Source organism: Orcinus orca, chromosome X (genome assembly GCF_937001465.1).
Source record: "Orcinus orca chromosome X, mOrcOrc1.1, whole genome shotgun sequence".
NCBI classification, from domain to species: domain Eukaryota; kingdom Metazoa; phylum Chordata; class Mammalia; order Artiodactyla; family Delphinidae; genus Orcinus; species Orcinus orca.
Window position 1 is genome coordinate 13,128,681 of NC_064580.1, and position 19,032 is coordinate 13,147,712.

The following is a 19,032-nucleotide window of genomic DNA, read 5'->3' on the forward strand; positions in this document are numbered from 1 at the left end:
CTCACCCCTAATGTTGCCTTAAGCCCTTCCCTAAAAGCCATCCGGAAATTCAGGTCTTTTGAGCAGGAGCTGCTAGTTCTCCTTACTTGACAAAGTTACTCTAACAGTATGCTGGTCACTGCGTAAAGTGAATTGATGGGTAGAGTTTGGATATTTCCACCTATTTAATCCACTTTAAATCAGTTTTCAGGTCTGTATTGGATGCTGTGCTCAGAACTGGGCTGGGGGCTCTGAGATATATAAAAGCATTACCAGGTTTGGTTCCTAACCTGATGGTGTAGACGCTCTAACACAACTCTTTTTCGACTGATTTTATAATTGATTTATACAAGAAATATAAAGCAACTGAAGGCATTGGGATACATTCCAAGACATATGGGAGGTCAAGAGTCCTGGACAGTCAGATGGCAACTTTGTCCCTGGAAGTGAAAAGCAGACTGAAGCCACAGAAGCCCGAGCACAGAGCACACATAAGACCACATGAGTGTGTAAATCGAGTGCTCAGCACTACTCAGACATTGTGGGCAAATACAAAAGATTTAAGAGATTGGGAGCCCACTTCAGAGGGTGACATTCAGTTGGGATCTCCATGCACTCCACGGTTAGAGAGCAGCGGAAGCGAGTTTCTATCACGGGTGCTCCGGAGGGGGGTTCACAGAGGCCCCTGGGGCTAGTTTGATGTTGTCAGGAAGATGGTGATCAGGCAGCTTGGAAGTGAGAAGGCAATGTCCTCCAATGGCTCTCTGGATTCTTCTCTCTTCTGTAGCCCTGTCACCCTGAAGAAGGCATGTTCCAGTCCAATCATCACTGGGGGAAATCACTAGAGTACTTAGATCAAGTTAATGTGAAGAGAGCATGACATCCTTTACACTTGAATTCAATCCAAGTGAACAGTGCGTGCTGTTCTCCATCCCTGCAGCTCCGTCTGTTCACAGGCACCGTCTTTAAGAGTGATCCACCCAGGTTCCACACCAGAGCCCAACACCTGCTCCTGCCATGTCTCCTTTCTTTTCAACTCCAGCAACACAACGGACATTTCCATTTCTATTACCCCTGAACAGCGTGTGAGGCGAAAGACAAACTTTCTCTATTCTCTTAGAGAAACATAGAAACACCTCTTTCAGGAAACAGAAAAGTCAAATCCCGAGGCAGAAACAAATACTAAAGGCGATGCAAGTGAAGATGCCCTCTCCTCAGGCATGTCTTCTTTGGACAACTTTTCCTGAACAGAGACACAGCTTTGACATTTAATGACATCCTTATAATCTCCTATGTTCTGTACTGTGAAATTAACATTTACATACAATAAGATCACCTCAAGAGGAAATAAAAGAGATTTTTCTAAAACGAAGTCTGAACATCATCACTATTTTGGAATCCTGGATTATTTTCTCCTTTACTCAAGCCCACGGAGCCATAAGGATTTTCTTCACTGCTTGCTTGATTTTTCCTGTTAAATAAAGTGAAGTCACCTTAATATTGTGATGTTAGAATGACACGGCCTCCCTTGGACTCCACTGGGCCCAGGCATCTTTTTTGTCTCAGCATCTAATCACCTGTATTCATTTGCATACCAGCCCCCTCTCAATGGACCATAGGCACCCAGAGTGCATCGGATTCACTTCTTTAGGCCCATGATTGGTCGGCACGATGGCTGGCAGAGCACAGGAGATTGGTTAGGGTATAAGCTCTGGAGTCAGAGAGCAGAGGCCTCCGTGTCTCAGTTGGCCTATTTGGCAAATGATGGCAATCATGTGAAGTCAATGAAATAATGCTGGCAGAGTACTCATGGTACTTGGCATGTAATCCTCAATAAATATTGACCATTATTATTATTTTTAGGAACTCAGTGATCATTCAGCCAATCACTTCATTTTAAAAAGCTTCCCCACTAAAAAAAAAAATAAAAATAAAAAAAAAATAAAATAAAAAAATAAAAAGCTTCCCCACTAAATTATCAACTTCCAAAGTATAAAGATCAGGGTAGGCCTGCTTTGTAGTACAATAACCAGCTTTAGAAACCAAGCATATATCCTCATGTGTTACTGACTAGCCGTGCAAACTTGATAAAGTTTCTTGGCCTCTCTGAATCTCAGTTTTATATATACATGAAGATAATTACATATTTACATCATACAGTCACTGAGAACACTAATGTAAGAAATACATGAGCACGGTTGACAGTCTTATTTTTGTACCTTCTATTAACATAGTGTGTAGCATGAAGGAGGGGCTTCCAAATAAGTTCTTTAATGAATTAACTTTGGAATAGCGTCTCATGTGCAAGTTTTTAGTATGTAGAGGAGTGCTTGTTAAACTGTAATGTGTGTCCAAGTCTGCAGGTCTTACTAAAACAAAAATTCTGCTTCATTGGGTCTCCAAAAAACTGATCGTTTTTCAGAAATACTCATAGACTTAGAAAACAAACTTATGATTACCAAAGAGGAAAGGGCAGGGAGGGATAAATTAGGAGATTGTGATTAACATATATACACCACTGCATATAAAACAGATAATCGGGCTTCCCTGGTGGCGCAGTGGTTGAGAGTCCGCCTGCCGATGCAGGGGACACGGGTTCGTGCCCCGGTCCGGGAAGATCCCACATGCCGCGGAGCGGCTGGGCCCGTGAGCCATGGCCGCTGAGCCTGCGCGTCCGGAGCCTGTGCTCCGCAACGGGAGAGGCCACAACAGTGAGAGGCCCGTGTACGGCAAAAAAACAAAACAACAACAACAAAAACCAGATAATCAACAAGAACCTACTGTATAACACAGGGAACTCTATACTCTGTAATAACCTATATGGGAAAAGAATCTGAAAAAGAAGAGATATATGTATAACTAAATCACTTTGCTGTACACCTAAAACTAACAGAACATTGTAAATCAACTATAATATAAAATAAAAATTTTTAAAAAGCCGATCGTTTTTGTTGGCTTTGGGAAGGGAACTTGGAAGCAAAGAGTGACAGAAGACTCTGTGTATCCTTTTGTACTTAAAAAATTTTAACTATATGAATGTATTCTAGTAAATGCCTATTTTAAAAAATGAAGTTACTTGGGAGAACAAATAATATAGTGAAGAAAATTGAGCAAAATAGACTAGTGCATGTAAAAGTTGAAGAACATGTTTAAACAGCCGAAAGTGTGCAAAGAGTTTTGTAAGGTGCTATAAAATATGATTAACTTCAATTATATAAGCCCAACAAACGTAAATGACGTCTCAAGGTCAGAAAACAAACCTAGTGGCAGGGCAAGACTATACATCAGGTCTCTGGTGATTTAAATCCTCCATGAACTTGGATCTTCAACTCAAGAACAAATTAGAGGGTGCCTGACCCATCAACTGAGGGAACAGTAGGGCGTCTGTGCTATCAGAGGAGGGATGAAGAGGACTCGAGTGTAGCAGTTTGGAGCAAATCTCAGAGCTCATTCTCGAATGATTTTACAGTTCAAATCCATCACTAATCCAGCCTCTAAGGTCAGTTCTAGACCGAGGAGGACTCATCAGTAAGGATAACGCCCTGAGCCCACTCACTCCTGCTGGGCTTGGAGTGCCTCTTAGCGGTGGGGGCAATGATGCTGTGGGCCAGGCTGGAGTTTACCAGGGCACACCAGCCAACTCCAGGCTGGACATGTCCTGTATGGTGGGGCTTTGCTAGGGAGGCAAAGTGCTGATGAAATCTGGTAAGTTTCTAGGGGATGCATAAGAATATGTAGCTGCGAAATTGTCCAAATAAGGAATTGGCTTGTACAACCTACCACTTACTGCAAAATTTCCAGTTAGTTTTCCCTAAACCTTTCTGTTTTAGGATAGATAAGTCTAAGAAAGGTCACTTACTTTCTTCGATCTCTGATGCCAGTGAAGATGAGCACAACAATACCAATCACTACCACTCCCATCACGACCCCAAAGATAATCAGCCATACGGTGACAGGTGGCTCGTAAGGGGGTGCCAGCGTCGGCTGAACCCCCAGAAACTCCAGGCTGCTGTCATCCAGGCGGAAAGCATCATTGATACGGCCCCGGGACATCCTATTCCCAAAAGCAAAACACTTAGGCAAAAGAAAACTGTGTGCAATTATTGACTCCCTACATCATTGTTCCCAAACGGATTTGATAAGGCTTATCCTAAAAATGTATACCTAAAAAAGCAATGAAATCAAAGTAAATAACCAGGTTCAGTGAAAGATTTGAGTTTTGACAATTATACATCCTTCCTATCTTGTAACCTAGATTAGGCTTGGAAACAGCTCCATTGGAAAATTAGGCTGCAAGTGTGGAAACGTGCAAATGGTTGGCATTTGTTCATTCGTGACTACTGCGTTATAAAGGCAAAGTTGGCATGTTTGGTAAGAATTTCCCTTCTGTCAGGGTATGTCTACAATGATGTTATATCAAATAATGGAAAAGGACAACTGCATCCACCTCTTCTACAAATGAAACAGTTCCTCTACACAAGTCTTGACAGTTGTATTTTACAAATGAAAGGTGTTGACATCCAAAATTATCACTAAAAGGCAGCACTGGGGAGGAATACAGGGAAGGAGGCTTTGCCAAAAAAAAGGTGAAGATTATTTTTAAAACAAAAAACAGTGAAATGTTCAATATTCTAGATTGAAAACCAAAGTGTCTGGCATCACATCCTCCTGCCCTTGGGTATAGGGCAGGTCAGGAGGAGGTCAGAGTCCACCCAGAGAGAGAGAGAGAGAGAGAGAGGTCAAAGCAGCATTAGGCATGTCACCCCTGGCAACCTCTGCCTGAGAGTCTGGGCATTCTGGAAACAGGAAGTTTGAGGACCCCTGTAGCTTGCAGGAGGGCGGGGCTCCTTCATGATGATCTCAGCTGGCGCTTTTCCCCAGGACAAGTCACGTGGAGGCAGCCAGTGAGTCTCTGGGCGTGCTCCGGTTGTAAACCCCACTAAACCAGATTTTCTAGGCCCACTCTGCCCAGCAAGTCTTGTTTCTGCTTCCGAAGATGAACAGCAGCTCAAGAGTGCCACCTAGTGAGCACTTCCTGTAGCAGTGAGTAACTGAAGCCTCTTTTTTTTTTTTTTTTTTTTTTAATGACAAGGGGAAACACCTACATCTCTCCATTATTCACTATTGCTGTTTTGGGAAACAGCTGAGGCAAATTGGGAAAATTGTCCCTTCTGAACACTCACCACCAATAGCAAGTCCCTCTTTTGGAATGGAGGCTAACCAGTGTCTAAGGAATCCTATCCTTGCCTACCTTGTTTCAGACTTTGGTTAGTTAAATGGATCCTACATCAAAGTCCCTACAGCAAATGATGGCGACACCTGCCCATGTGCCCTCTGCTCTTACCATTTTCCGGGTGTGCTGGCCAGGCTTCCTTCAGCCAGTATCTGCTGCCTTTTCCCAAGAGCATTCTCAGGCCACAAGATTCGGCCCTGCCTGCAGGCCAGCAATGCTGGGAAGTTAGTCTCCCCTGTAAGCAGTTCTCAACCAGTGACTGATGGGAGGTGGTGAATAAATACCCCAGCTCTGATGGGACAATTGAGGGGCATAGTCTACGCCGTCTCCCAGAATTCCCAGCAGAATGGAACTCTAGCTGCCCACAGTGGTAACCTGCTCATAACGTGTCCTTTATTACCTTCCTTCCATCCTGTCTCCTGTCCACATTCCTCCATCCGTGTTTCTTGAGGTCACCTCCCAAATAAACGACTTACACTCAAATCCTTGTCTAAGGACCTGTATCTGGATAAACCCAATTAAGACAATCCCCTTGCTATGAGATTCTGGAATTAAAACCCAAGTTTTTAAGATGAGGAAAAACATGTAAATGACTCAGAAGAGTGCCTGGCACTGTATAAGCACACCAAATATTCGTTACTGTTGCTGCTGCACTGGGGAACCCCCTGCCCTGCTATCATGCATTAGAAAGTGAAGTATCACCTGATGGCCTCTTCAACTTCAGTTCTAGGAATGATGTCAGACATATTTTTAGGTGAAGTGACAAAGAAGTTGAAGGAGATTCTTGGCTTCAAGTCACTCACCCACACGTCCTTCTCCCTGTGGAGAAACAAAAGAAACATCTTCCCTGGTGGCACAGAGGACACTGTAAAGAACATAAAAACTTCTCCTGCTGGTGAAAAGGAGATGGGGGGAGGATCACAGGGTAAAGTAGGGAGACGTGGGGCAGGGCCCGTCATGGAAGGATGTAATTGTCCCAACAAGCTTAACAGCGCCCAAAGCACACGAACTCAACTGCATAAGGTGTGACAGCAAGTCTTGGCGCTGTTAGTTCTGCCACCGTATAAGAACAACAGTTTGGGGTTTTTTTCCAATCATAGAAAAATTTCAAACTGAAAGCAGTAGCAGAATCAGCAAGGAATCGTTGGTGACCCAGACTCGTGCTAAACAACATGGCAGGCAGCAATGGCCCTGTTCCATGGACAGAGGTGGTGCGTTGATATCTTCGAACCTTGCCCCTCCCAGCAAAAACCGTCATGTTACCCCCACCGTGAGGGTGATGAGCGGGGTTGACAGTACGATGTGACAAGACTCTGCTCTCACAGCTGCCAGACTGATCCTAATAAAACCCAAGGCAGATCACAGGGCTCAGAGCCTTCCTCGCCCGGAAGGAAAGCCAGTGGCCTTAGAACGGCTTGGGAGGCACACACGAACTTTCTTCTCGCCTCCCCACCCCCCCGGCCCAGTCCCACCATGACCACATCTCCCACTGGTCTTCTATTAGCTCACTGTGCTCCAGCCACACTAGCCTCCTGGCTGCTCCTTCAACAGGTGAAGGATATTTGTCCCTCGGCATCTTTCCACTTGCTATTTTCCCAGCTGAAACATTTCCCCACACAGTCTGCACCTGTGACTCTCTTTCCTGTTTCAGCTATTTGCTCAAATATTAACAAGGCTTTCTCTGACCATTTTAGTTAAAATTGAACCCTACACACACACACACACACACACACACACACACACACACACACACACACACACACACACCAGCACTCCCTAGCTCCTTTCCTGTTGAATTTTTCTCCCTAGCACTTATCACCATCGAATTCTACTACTTACATATTTACATATTTTGTTGACTGTCTATAACACACACACAAAACAGATACATTAGAATAGAAGCTCATGAATGAAAGCAGAGATTTCTGCCTTTTTTTTTTCAGTGCTGAGGGTGGATGAGAGCATTTGGGGAAACGAAGGGGAGAGGAAAAGAGGAGAGAGGAGGGAAGGGGGTGGAAAGGGAAGAGAGAGGCGAGGAGAGGGCCATTTAATAATAACAGTGTTCTTGTCACCTACGAGTCAAATAAGTCACAATCATCCCTAAATAGACTGGCCCAAATTCCAGGAGATCAAAGAGATTTAAAAGTTATTAGGAGGTTTTTCTTAATTTCATTTGAATAAAAGTTGAAGCATAATATTTTCTTAGACCCAAGAGTAAGGGAAATACTGATTGACAGCACAACAAATGAACTCACCCAAAAGGAATGGTCTTGTTTCTGACTTTTGAAAAATACTCTCTCATGGCGTATGCAACAGATGACCGGAACAAGTACATTTCATTGTCATTCCATTCATACTGCAAATTCAAAACAAAAACATTGCTCAGTAGAGATCGTGGGGTACATTAATACCTGATATTCTAAAAGCTTTTTTTTTTGGTCGCACCGTGCATCTTGTGGGATCTTGTGGGATCTGAGCTCCCCGACCAGGGAATGAATCCACGCCCTTGGCAGTGAGAGCGCGAAGTCCTAACCACTGGACCGCCAGGGATTTCCCCACAAGCGTTATTTTTAAATTGTCTAATATGCCACAGATTCTTGCTCTGCGTGACGTCAGTAACCTCCGACTTGAGTGTGCATCAGCATCACCTGGAGGGCTTGTTAAACCACTGAATCCTGGGCCTGAGCCTCAGAGTTTCTAATTCAGAAGGTCTGGGAGGAGACCCAAGAAATCGCATCTCTAACAAGCTCCCAGATGGTGGGAGCTGGTCCCGCTGCCGCGCTTTAAAAACCATGGCGTTTACTGGCCCTTTTAATTTAGTTTGATGCAAGCTGAAATAAACACCCGGAGGGAAGCTTTATAGATGGGAGTCATGTGAGCCATTGGTTTTGGTTAAAATGTCCATATACTGTAAACAAATATGCTGAGTTTTTACTATTTTTATAGTAATTTCTTGGATATGTGTAAGTGTAAAAAAAAGAAGAAACTTGAGGTTCAAAGGAAAAAAATTTTTTTTGTAAACAAGGTAATTTGTTCTTGTGTTTCAGTGCTAAACCAATGGCTTGTGTATTTGCATCGTCCAGGAAAAACCTGTTGAAAGAGAAAAAAGCGTTCACTCTTTCCTCCAGTAGATGGCAGTAGAGATCATGAAAAGCACGAAGTTTGCATCTCTCCCCCTTCTAGGAAAAACAATTATGAGATGATCATACTAAGTGAAGCAAGCCAGACAGAGAAAGACAAATATCATATGATATCGCTTATATGTGGAATCTAAAAGGATGATACAAATCAACTTATCTACAAAACAAAAACAGACTCACAGACGTAGAAAACAAACTTATGGTTACCAAAGGGGAAGTGGGGGAGGGATAAATTAGGAGATTGGGATTAACATACACACACTACTATATATAAAATAGATAACCAACAAGGACCTACTGTATAGCACAGGGAACTTTACTCAATATTTTGTAATAACCTATATGGGAAAAGAATCTGAAAAAAAAATGTGTTTATGTATAACTGATTCACTTTGCTGTTCACCTGAAACACATTGTAAATCAACTATACTTCAATTTTTAAAAATGTAATTACATTTTCAGAAGTAAATCTAAAATTTTAGCTGTTTAAAGAAAAGAGTTCATTGTAAAGCAACTATACTCCAATAAAAATTAATTTAAAAAATAAATAAAATAAATTTTAAAAAGGATTTCAAAGGGTTGCTACATTGACCCCAGCTTGATATCACAAAGCTGTTGGAAAAAGTTGCTTTAATAGTAATAATGATATTATTAATATTATTACTAATATTCTGGTTACTATTTCTATATTCAAAAAAAGCAAAGGCCAAGTTCTCAAATTAGTGTCAAAGATCCAGGTGGACTTTGCCATGAAATAGCTTGAACTGGGCCGTTATTCTGGCTAAAAGTATGGTTCTGGTCTCATCAAAGCAGCCTCTCGCTCAGTGAATAGGCCTCAGAACGTTACAACATCAACCCCTCTGAAGACTACCGATCCCTCACTGCATGGAAAGAGAACATGGGGACACATGGCAAGAAAAAAGAAGATAATTGAAAAGGATCCTGACCTACCAGATACTTTAAATTAAAATAATTAAATTTCATTAGTCCAAGGAAGAGCTAATAAAAATATGACAGAAAGAGAAATGATCCCAGAGATACTCAATGATTGTTAAGAAATAGGAACTTGAACTTTTAGAGTTTGGGAAGTGATGCACTTCCATTTTTATTATTTCTTTCTTAAACGTTCCTTTTTTACTCCTACTATGTTATTTATGTTTAAACGTCTTACTTATCTATGAAAGTTACACTACAACTACTGTGGAACCTTGGACAATATTTAACTTATCAGGAAAAGTAAGGGGGTAGAAATGCCATCTTTGGGTCTATCCAGTGCAAAGAACAATTTTCTGTAGCACCCTGGACTGTTTTACCCAATAGTGTCAGGCTGCCCTCTAATCCTGCAAAGCCTGCAGGATGCCACAAGCCCACCCACGCCTTTGATCCCCATCTGCCTGGGGCGACCCTCTCCTCTCCTCTTTCCCAATCAAAGCCACTACTGCTTCAAACTGGATAACCTGAGACAGGTGTTTAGGAGAAAGGAATAGCTGATCAAAGTAATTCACATGAAGGTGTAAGTAATCTGATTTTCTGTAAAACATTCTGTTGTCCTGAAATGCATCTCTACATCAGTGGTTCTCAAACCGTGCCGTAATCAGTCACCTGGGGAGCTTTGATGACTTGATGCCACACCACAGAGCAATTAAGTCAGAATCTCTGGGAGTGGGATTCAAGCACTGATATGTTTCAAAAATCCCAAATGACTCCAGTGTGCAGCCACGTTTGAGAAACTGTGTTCTAAATCAGAGCTTCCCAGTCTTTATTGTGTCTACAGACCCACTGGGGGGCTTGTTAAAATGCAGATTCCGATTAAGCAGGTCCAGGGCTGAGGTCTAAGATTAAAACAAGCTTCCAGGATATAGATGATTGACAAGCTTCCAGGATATAGATGATTGACTAAGACAAAACAACGCAAAACTGCCTACAGTGCTTCTAAGAACAAAAATCTCTCAAAATATAACCATGTCCTCTTCCTCAAATACAAGTAATGGTGATTAGAGTGAATTGGGAGGGTGGGTATTTGATACTTAACATTGGATGTTTTCTCATTGATCTTCATAACACCTTCAAAGTCACAAGGAAAGAGGAGGCATAGCCAATCCAATAAGGAATGAATGTGTTACTAAAAAAACAAACAACCCAAAAGCCAAAGGGCAGAATCTAGAGCTTTTTAAGAGAACCATGTGTCCTCTCATCTTTAGACCACACTGGAATGGGCTTGTTGTGCCCTATTTAAGGGAACACATTGAAAGTCATAGACGCACTGTGTAGAATACTCACAGCTTTTTCTCCAAGAGCTGATTTGAGGCTTATCCTCACTTTGATGCTTTGGTTAGAATCTGATTAAAGAGAAATAACAGACTGTTGTTACAGATGACAGATTGACCATGTGTGTTTATTTCCTTCCTCTCCCAAGATCCCACTAAAGTGATAGTAAAGGAATTTTTTAAGGTATCAACACAATTTTGGAAAATGAGAAGTTATGGAGGAGTGGTAAGTGCTTTTGCAAGGGTCAGGAAGCCATGCCCTAATGTGTACACAGAGGCAGCACAGACCCCCAGAGTCCCACAGAATCCCGGAGAGCCTTGGGATTCAGGTACAGTAGCGGGTGGGAAAAAGATACTGGACGGAAAACAAGGGGAATGAAACTCAAGGTCTGGTTAAAGACACTTTGGGGAACAGTTGGTGTTCCTACCCCATGAGCTCTTGCTTAGAAAGTCACTTGGAGGCTGTGCAGCAAAACAAGAGGTAATTCACGAAAGAAGATATGGCATCCAGGAAGCAGTGGATTCAACCCAGGACAGCAGCAAAGGGATGACTCAGGATGAAAACTGTGGTCCACATTGAGACAGGAGGACTCTAAGTGGGAGTTCTTTAGGAAGAAATGAGACTGAAAAGAATAGATATGTTGGAATAGTTGAAAAAGATGAATGTGACGTACATAGCAAATTAGGCATACAAAAAAAATGAGGCAATAGAAACTCCAGGACAAACAAAAAACCACATAAGAAAGGATATAAAATAGTATATTACTTGGTTCTGCAAGCAAAATGATGCAAATATTGATAATTTCTCTATGAAAAATTATGTTAAACCTAATTGGGAGAATGAGAAAAGGAGGCAGAAGAGTAGGCAGAAGTGCATGCCTAAAAGTGAGTGACAGGGGAATGACAATATGAACAAATTGTTTAAAAATATGAAAGTAACTGCCAGAAAGGAGAGGCAATAGCATTAAAATTGTTAAAAGTATTTGTCTTTGACGAGCCGCATTCGAATACAGTGGGTTGGAGACCGTTAGACTCTTTTAAATATGGGGCTAGTAAAGCAGACTTGAAAAAGAGAGAGAGAGGTAGTTTTCACTGTGCCAGGTACATAGTAGCTGCTCAACAAATGTGTTTCCTCCCAGATAAAATGGCAGCTACCACCGTAGTACAGGGGCTAAGTAGAGGGAGAACATATTCAGCTGTGTCACAGTCCCATGAGACTGGGGCCAGAGAGGACTAGGGGAAGCAGAAAGTGGGCAGTTAGAAATGTGTCAACTCAATGTACTCACATGGAGTCCAGTCTGTTCTCCATCCCACAAATGAATTCCTGTTCTGCTCTTTCAGCCAGGTCAACAACGGCTCAAAGTAGTTGAGCAGTGGTTTTACGTCCATAGTCTTTACTCCCACAATACGTTCCAATGCTGAGGTCCAGGGTTCTGATTTTCCAAGGTGCAGCATTTGGCTACAAGAAAAAAGGGGAGGGTGGGTTCAGAGCCTTTTGAGGGATTCCAGATGTACATCTACTTACATGTACAATCTATACTTTCTCCTCTTTGGCTTGACTAAGTTTGCTCCTGGCAAATAAGAAAAGAAGCCATGTTAACAGATGTATTCATCCTTCAATCTCTCTTCCCCTCCAGTTACTACAAAAAGAGCTCTGTAGTTATGACATGGAGAGAGGAGGTGGCCTGTCCAGCCATCACATGGTCCAGGTTCCTGTGTGACCACGAAACAAACATTTAATTTGTGGATGAGAACATTTTGAGGCCCCCAATTTTCTTTTTAGAGCAAAGAAATCAAATTCAAACCTAGGCGTGGAAATGAGTAACATTAAATAGGAATGAGAGGTTCAATATTTTGAAGCATCTCTTACAGCAGCCTCTGCCCAGCTTCGGTGGAATTCGAGATATCACATTTGTACAGGGGACCTTCATGTTTAGCTGTTTGACAAAGGGCTTCATGAAACTGGAATTGATAAATGGTCCTTGTGTAATATCTGTAAAAGAGATAAAGAAAAGAAGTTGTCCTGTGTTTAGTTTCTGTGCTAGAATCAAAGATTGGGGCATGTATTTAAATGTTGAAGCCCTAGTCACCAAAGAAGTACCAGTTAAACCTCTTTTCCCTCCAGAAAGACCCAAACATGAACCCTACAGACTCATCATACTTGCATTCATGTATCAGCTGACAAAAAGGCAGTATTATTTTGTTAAATATTAGCTCACATTTGTATTGTGTTTTACAGATTTATAGCCCTTTCACATAAATGATGCCAATCGATACTTATGGCAGATCAACAGTATTATTTCCACTTTACAAATAAAGAAACTGAGGCTCAGGGCTTAGCTGGTGGTCCAGTGGCTAAGGGTCTGTGCTCCCAATGCACGGGGCTCAGGTTCGATCCCTGGTCAGGGAACTAGATCCCACATGCCGCAACTAAGAGTTCACATGCCGTAACTAAAGATCCCACATGCCACAACTAAAGAACCCACATGCCACAACTAAGACCCGGAGCAACCAAATAAGTAAATAAAAAAGAAAGAAAGAAACTGAGACTCAACAAATTCAAGATCTGGAGCTAAGAGGGGAAGAACATAGGTCTTAGGGCTTCAAGTTAAAAATGCTCTATTACAGATATTAGTCGGCCTGCCAGTTCAAGATGGCAGAGTAGAAGGACGTGTGCTCACTCCCTCTTGCGAGAGCACCGGAATCACAACTAACTGCTGAACAATCATCGACAGGAAGACACTGGAACTCACCAGAAAAGATACCCCACATCCGAAGACAAAGGAGAAGCCATAATGAGACAGTAGGAGGGGCGCAATCACAATAAAATCAAATCCTGTAACTGCTGAGTCGGTGACTCACAAACTGGAGAACACTTATACCACAGAAGTCCATCCACTGGAGTGAAGGTTCTGAGCCACACATCAGTCTTCCCAACCTGGGGCCCTGGTAACGGGAGGAGGAATTCCTAGAGAATCAGACTTTGAAGGCTAGCGGGATTTTGACAGGACTGGGGGAAACAGAGACTCCACTCTTGGAGGGCACACACAAAGTAGTGTGCACATCAGGACCCAGGGGAAGGAGCAGTGACCCCACAGGAGACTGAACCAGACCTACCTGCTAGTATTGGAGGGTCTCCTGCAGAGGCAGGGGGTGGCTGTGGCTCAGCGTGAGGACAAGGACACTGGCAGCAGAAGTTCTGGGAAGTACTGCTTGGCGTAAGTCCTCCCAGAGGCCGCCATTAGCCCCACCAAAGAGCCCAGGTAGGCTCCAGTGTTGGGTCGCCTCAGGCCAAACCAACAAGGAGGGAACCCAGCCCCACCCATCACCAGACAAGCAGATTAAAGTTTTACTGAGCTCTGCCCACCAGAGCAACAGCCAGCTCTACCCACCACCAGTCCCTCCCATCAGGAAACTTGCACAAGCCTCTTAGATAGCCTCATCCACCAGAGGGCAGACAGCAGAAGCAAGAAGAACGACAATCCTGCAGCCTGTGGAACAAAAACCACATTCACAGAAAGACAGACAAGATGAAAAGGCAGAGGGCTATGTACCAGATGAAGGAACAAGATAAAACCCCAGAAAAACAACTAAATGAAGTGGGATAGGCAACCTACCAGAAACAGAATTCAGAATAATGATAGTGAAGATGATCCAGGACCTCAGAAAAAGAATGGAGGCAAAGATTGAGAAGATGCAAGAAATGTTTAACAAAGACCTAGAAGAATTAAAGAACAAACAAACAGATAAACAATACAATAAATAAAATGAAAAATACACTAGAAGGAACCAATAGTAGAATAACTGAGGCAAAAGAATGGATAAGTGACCTGGAAGACAGAATGGTGGAATTCACTGCCATGGAACAGAATAAATAAAAAAGAATGAAAAGAAATGAAGACAGCCTAAGAGACCTCTGGGACAACATTAAATGCAACAACACTTGCATTATAGAGGTCCCAGAAGGAGAAGAGAGAGAGAAAGGACCCGAAAAAATATTTGAAGAGATTATAGTCGAAAGCTTCCCTAACATGGGAAAGGAAATAGCCACCCAAGTCCAGGAAGAGCAGAGAGTCCCAGGCAGGATAAACCCAAGGAGAAACATGCCGAGACAATAGTAATCAAAATTGACAAAAATTAAAGACAAACAAAAATTATTAAAAGCAACAAGGGAAAAATGACATACGTTTTTCCCTTGACAAGGGAACTCCCATAAGTTTAACAGCTGATTTCTCAACAGAAAATCTACAAGCCAGAAGGGAGTGGCATAATATATTTAAAGTGATGAAAGGGAAGAACCTACAACTAAGATTATTCTACTTGGCAATGATCTGATTCAGATTTGATGGAGAAATCAAAAGCTTTACAGACAAGCAAAAGCTAAGAGAATTCAGCACCACCAAACCAGCTCTACAACAAATGCTAAAGGAACTTCTCTAAGTGGGAAACACAGGAGAAGAAAAGGACCTACAAAAGCAAACCCAAAACACTTAAGAAAATGGTCATAGGAACATACATGTCGATAATTACCTTAAACGTGAATGGATTAAATGCTCCAACCAAAAGACACAGGCTTGCTGAATGGATACAAAAACAAGACCCATATATATGCTGTCTACAAGAGACCCACTTCAGACCTAGGGACACATTCAGACTGAAAGTGAGGGGATGGAAAAAGATATTCCATGCAAATGGAAATCAAAAGAAAGCTGGAGTAGCAATACTCATATCAGATAAAATAGACTTTAAAATAAAGAATGTTACAAGACACAAGGAAGGACACTACATTGATGATCAAGGGATCAATCCAAGAAGAAGATATAACAATTATAAATATATATGCACCCAACATAGGAGCACCTCAATACATAAGGCAACTGCTAACAGCTATAAAAGAGGAAATCGACAGTAACGCAATAATAGTGGGGGACTTTAATACCTCACTTACACCAATGGACAGATCATCCAAGATGAAAATAAATAAGGAAACACAAGCTTTAAATAACACAATAGACCAGATAGATTTAATTGATATTTACAGGACATTCCATCCAAAAACAGCAGATTACACTTTCTTCTCGTGTGCACGGAACATCCTCCAGGATACATCACATCTTGGGTCACAAATCAAGCCTCAGTAAATTTAAGAAAATTGAAATCATATCAAGCATCTTTTCTGACCACAACGCTATGAGATTAGAAATGAATTAAAGGGAAAAAAACATAAAAAACACAAACACATGGAGGCTAAACAATACGTTACTAAATAACCAAGAGATCACTGAAGAAATCAAAGAAGAAATCAAAAAATACCTAGGGACAAATGACGATGAAAACACAACGACCCAAAACCTATGGGATGCAGCAAAAGCAGTTCTAAGAAGGAAGTTTATAGCTATACAAGCCTACCTCAAGAAACAAGAAAAATCTCAAATAAACAACCTAACCTTACACCTAAAGCAATTAGAGAAAGAAGAACCAAAACTCCCCAAAGTTAGCAGAAGGAAAGAAATCATAAAGATCAGAGCAGAAATAAATGAAATAGAAACAAAGAAAACAATAGCAAAGATCAATAAAACTAAAAGCTGGTTCTTTGAGAAGATAAACAAAATTGATGTGTATAAAATGGGTGACTAATAAGAACCTGCTGTATAAAAAAATAAAATTAAATTAAAAAATTAAAAAAAAACCCATATTAGTCACTCAAAATAAATAAATAAATAAATAAAAATACTCTATTACAATCACCCTGCACTCTGTCAGTAACAAGAAGACAAACAAAAATATATTTCTATTTCTCCCAAGGATACTATAAATTCCCTGATGGTGGGAGAAAAGATCTCATGTAAGTTTTATTTAACTCAATACATCATGTTGAGTTAAATCGAATTGAAACTGATCATCTATTTTGAGGATCTAAGGGGGAGGTGAATGGAGATAGAAAAAGAAATTAAAGTTGTCACTCTGTCCACAAATCCTAGAAGTGAAATAGAAGAAAACTGTCATTTACCGGATGAATGAGTAATCTTCAGCAACATGGAACAGACACGCGGGGTCACAGTATGTTTCATCATGGGGCAGAGGCTCCACCACCCCGACTATCTCTCGCCTTTGGGGAAAAAAGAAGATACGTTAGCTCTGGGTCACTCATCGTGAGAAAGTATGGATGGTGTCATTAGTGCAGTGTCATCAGCCAATGGCGTTTCTACTGAAATTAGTTGTCAGGTGAAATTGAAACAGTGTAAAGAATTACAGAATAAAGTGCATCATGTAGTCATCTCTTTATTTTTTAGATTCAGCCAGTCTACAGCATTGGAAAATAGCTGTACCTTCAAAATACTAATTTACTAAAGTGCATTGCGTGGCCAAAAACATACAGTGAAAGTCCTAATAATTCTTCTCCGGCACTACATTTTATGGGCTCCTCGTAGGCGGAATTTTCTAAAATTGAAATCTCACTGATTCTTCAAGGCTAGCTCAAATGTCCCCTCCTCTGTGAGGCCTGCCCCTGATCCCAACCACCTGCCAGCACAGTGAACCCTCCAGCTCCCTTGGCCTTCTCTAGCTCTGCCTCCTTTGCCATTTCTCTCTCCGTTTTATAATTATTCACATACAGCTCCTTCTTGCCCTGGAGACTTGCCCTAGCAGGCGGGGCTGTGTTTTGGTCATATTTACAGTTCCAGTGTCAGACACGATGGCAATGCTAAGAAAAGACTTCACGTGGATTCACTGAATGCATAGAGTAATTAATGCATTAATGAATCATTTTAAGGGTCTGATTCCATGTACCTTTGGAAATAAACTAAAAGGGATCAAAAATTAATTTGATCAGAAAAAAAAAGGTAGGAAAACCATGTATTTGGCATTGTTTAAAGTGAATACATCCGTCCTTTCTCATTGTGGGATCATGATAGACATAATTTCAGTAATACTCAAATGCTAGCAACAGCTACTACAGATGCTGCCTCTTCCCTCCCAAGGAGGGTTTATGTCACCAGAGAGAATCTTGGCAGAAGAGTGGCACTGACTGCAACTTACGGATATGGGGCTGAATGTTATAAAGGTAGATCTTCACCACAGAGAGGGAAAATAAAGAAAAATAATTGACAGGAGTCTGACTAATAGATGGTGAGGAGAAGCTTTCTTTCTTTTTTTCCTTCCTTCATTCGTTCATTCATTCATTCCTTCTTTCCTAACTTCCTTCCTCCATCTTCTTCTGTAATACTTTCATCATTTATTTCATACTTGCATGTGCCAGGCACTGTGCAAGGCACTTGGGATACGGTGATGAATGAGGTAGCGCTGAAACTATTGAAAGGAATCGCCCTCTGTTGCCCAAATGCAGCAGGCTCTCACTAGCTTGGAATTCTCTCCCTTCCCCTCTACATACCCCTGGTTAAATCCCACATCTTTCTCAAAGCTGTTTGGATGCCTCTCCTCATCTGACCTATCAGCCAGGGTTTTGGATCCCCCCTTGGACGCTCATGGATGCCCACATTCTCCCATCACAACCCAACACGTTGCAGTGGTTTCCTTTCCTGCATTCCTCCATAGACTACAAGTTCTTTGAAGTCGAGGAGAACATCAGAAATGATCAGCATCGGATTCCCCAGTGCTTTACCTGAAATGTGGGGTAAATATTTTTGTTTCAAAGAATGGACAAAAGCAAAAATAAAAATGAATAAATTGATCACTTCCAAAATAATATCACAGTTTAATGGGTGCCTCAATACTTAAGATAGAGCATGAGAAATTATGTCACTTGACCCTGCTGGGGGGTGGGGCAGAGCCAAGGAAACATTATCTGAGAAAGCTCCCAAATGGAGACTTAAAAAATAAAAAGGAGGCAGTTAATGTGGGGTGTGTGTGTGTGTGTGTGTGTGTGTGTGTGTGTGTGTGTGTGTGGTATGTGATGGCATTTCCCTAGCCTGAATACACTTCTCTCTCATTTTCACATACTTAGCCCCACATCACTAGATTTCAAGATTTAGCCACTGAAATCCCAGTTATTCTGACTAGGAAGAATTCTCTGAGAACTCCAGTGCCAGTTGTCTTAGGTGGGTTCTCACCCAAACAGACCCTGAGATCAGGCCCTGGGACGTGATCCCAGGAAACACAGGCAAAGGAGTGAGGAAGTGAGACAGGAAAAGGAAAGCAGCCCCCAAAAGGTGTGTTATCAAGCAAGTCACCACAGTGGGTAACTGGAGCCTATTCCCACTGAGGAACTGTAGGATCCCACGTAGAGCACTCACCTCAGAATTCTCCCCGCTGAGGGCGAGGGAGCTGAAGTACTTATCCACCAATTCCCATCACACATAGTTCCTCAGTCTTTTCTCCATAGGAGGGTCCTAGTGACCAGAGGAAGCCCTCAGGCAATAAAATACAGATACTGGTACTAAGTATATGATGTCTG

At 41.9% G+C, this 19,032-nt stretch overlaps 1 protein-coding gene across 4 annotated transcripts in view; it reads right to left on the reverse strand.

The window, feature by feature from the left end:
• Positions 1 to 497: 497 nt before the first annotated feature.
• ACE2 (angiotensin converting enzyme 2) overlaps positions 498 to 19,032 on the reverse strand; it is a 63,977-nt gene continuing 45,442 nt past the window's right edge. For all 4 annotated transcript variants that reach the window (XM_033427928.2, XM_004269657.3, XM_049704451.1 and 1 more), the window contains 8 exons: positions 16,630 to 16,728; positions 12,490 to 12,612; positions 11,906 to 12,078; positions 10,633 to 10,691; positions 7,468 to 7,568; positions 5,915 to 6,031; positions 3,839 to 4,033; positions 498 to 1,450 (listed from right to left, as the gene is read on the reverse strand). In XM_033427928.2, coding sequence (XP_033283819.1) covers positions 1,342 to 1,450; positions 3,839 to 4,033; positions 5,915 to 6,031; positions 7,468 to 7,568; positions 10,633 to 10,691; positions 11,906 to 12,078; positions 12,490 to 12,612; positions 16,630 to 16,728 — 976 coding nt within the window. In that variant the 3' untranslated portion in view covers positions 498 to 1,341. The remainder of the gene's footprint in view (positions 1,451 to 3,838; positions 4,034 to 5,914; positions 6,032 to 7,467; positions 7,569 to 10,632; positions 10,692 to 11,905; positions 12,079 to 12,489; positions 12,613 to 16,629; positions 16,729 to 19,032) is intronic.